At 46.3% G+C, this 1,506-nt stretch overlaps 1 protein-coding gene across 1 annotated transcript; it reads right to left on the bottom strand.

The window, feature by feature from the left end:
- Positions 1-501: 501 nt before the first annotated feature.
- On the bottom strand, positions 502-849 carry LOC149205445 (uncharacterized). Its single transcript, XM_089397408.1, has one exon. It carries the CDS (start codon positions 847-849, stop codon positions 502-504), a length of 348 nt encoding a protein of 115 aa, XP_089253534.1.
- Positions 850-1,506: the final 657 nt, after the last annotated feature.

Below are 1,506 nucleotides of genomic sequence, written 5' to 3'. Positions count from 1 at the left end.
CAGCTATCAATATCAGTCCCCTTAGAGAGTCATGCCCCTTCTTCAACCAGATTACTACCTTCGGGTGCATGCCGGGTGCAGTGACGATGAACAGCTCCATCTGTATTTTCAAAGCGTAGGTTGCCTAGCGGATTCTCCATGGTGATTTATAAGTCATGCAAACTTCAAATGCCTGGATTACCACTCATTCCAACTCGTGTAACCTTCCCATGTGAAATCTGTGGTCAATCATTTCATATCTGGCTCGTACTGTGGCTCTTAATTACCCACTACCCGCTCCCTTTGCCATAATGCAGCTATCTTGTCATGAACAATGGTATTAATGGTCATCATTCCTTGGAGCGGTGCACCCACGTGGCTCTATTCGCGGAACCACGCTCCTGATTTTTGGCCAATTGTACACGTACCCTGATACCGACGCATCTTTTCCCCAGACTGCTTTATCGTCCCTCGCTCTCTTTCAACTGGTCGGAGCGGTGAGACTCTCCATGGAATGGTTAGTTAGGCAGTCGGCCTGCCCGTATAGAGCTTCAGGTGACTGCCATTCACTCTTCTTAGGAAGGGGTCTCCGTTGAGCTTAGCCAGCTGAATTGTGCCCCCATCAGTTACTTCTTTAACGACATAAGGCCCCAACCAATGCATACAGAGTTTACCTGGGAATTTTTCGAACTTACTGTCATATAATAATACGAGGTCATCCTTCTTGAATGTGCACACCTTGATATGGCAATTATGCCATGCTTTCTCGCGTTGTTTTTGTACCTGCTGATGAAATCCCACCAAAAATCGTTCTTCATCCAGTTCGTCGAGTTGTGTGAGCCTTTCCTCCAAAGCCCCATGATTTGCCATTCCTGTAGCTATTGCAATATGTAGACTAGGCACGATATATTCCATAGGCATCACAACCTACTTACCATAGACTAGTCGAAACGGTGTCTGGCCTGTTAACTTTTTGCACGTGGTTCGGTATGCCCATAGCACAACAGGGATGCGCAAGTCCCAATCATTCTGTCGCGCATTGCAGATCTTAGTCAGCATGGTTTCCAAAATTTTGTTGAATGCCTCAACGGTCCCATTTGCTTGTGGATGGTATGGCATGCTTTGTTGGTGATATATTTGGAATTCCTCAGTGAGCGTGCTGATGGTTTCGTTCAAAAAATGCATTCCTCGATCACTCATGAGAATCTTAGGACACCCAAACCTGGTCAACACATTCTCGAACAAGAACTTTATCGCTATCACAATTGTGCAATCTTTAACTGGCTATGCTTCTGCCCATCAGGTCAAGTATTCGGTCGCGGTGATAATATAACGCGGGCCTGTCTTCCCTCGTGGTTCAATATGCTCAACAAAGTTGATCCCCCATTTCTCAATTGGCTGTAGTGTTACCTGTGGGTGAAGTGGCATTTCATCCCTTCGCGACAGCTTGCTTGTTTGTTGGCATACATCGCAGGCCTGGCAGTATGCTTTTGAATCTTGATGTAGGGTGGGCCACCATAATCCGAT

The sequence above is a fragment of the Pinus tabuliformis genome, chromosome 1_2 (genome assembly GCF_031772625.1).
Source record: "Pinus tabuliformis cultivar Carrire ecotype Pingquan chromosome 1_2, CPIR1, whole genome shotgun sequence".
Taxonomy (NCBI): Eukaryota; Viridiplantae; Streptophyta; class Pinopsida; order Pinales; family Pinaceae; genus Pinus; species Pinus tabuliformis.
The sequence above is the reverse complement of the archived record's forward strand: the minus strand, read 5'-3'. Positions and strand labels throughout refer to the sequence as shown.

Excerpts from the sequence above, each read along its gene's own strand:
- LOC149205445 (XM_089397408.1), bottom strand. The coding sequence starts at position 849 with ATGGCAAATCATGGGGCTTTGGAGGAAAGGCTCACACAACTCGACGAA.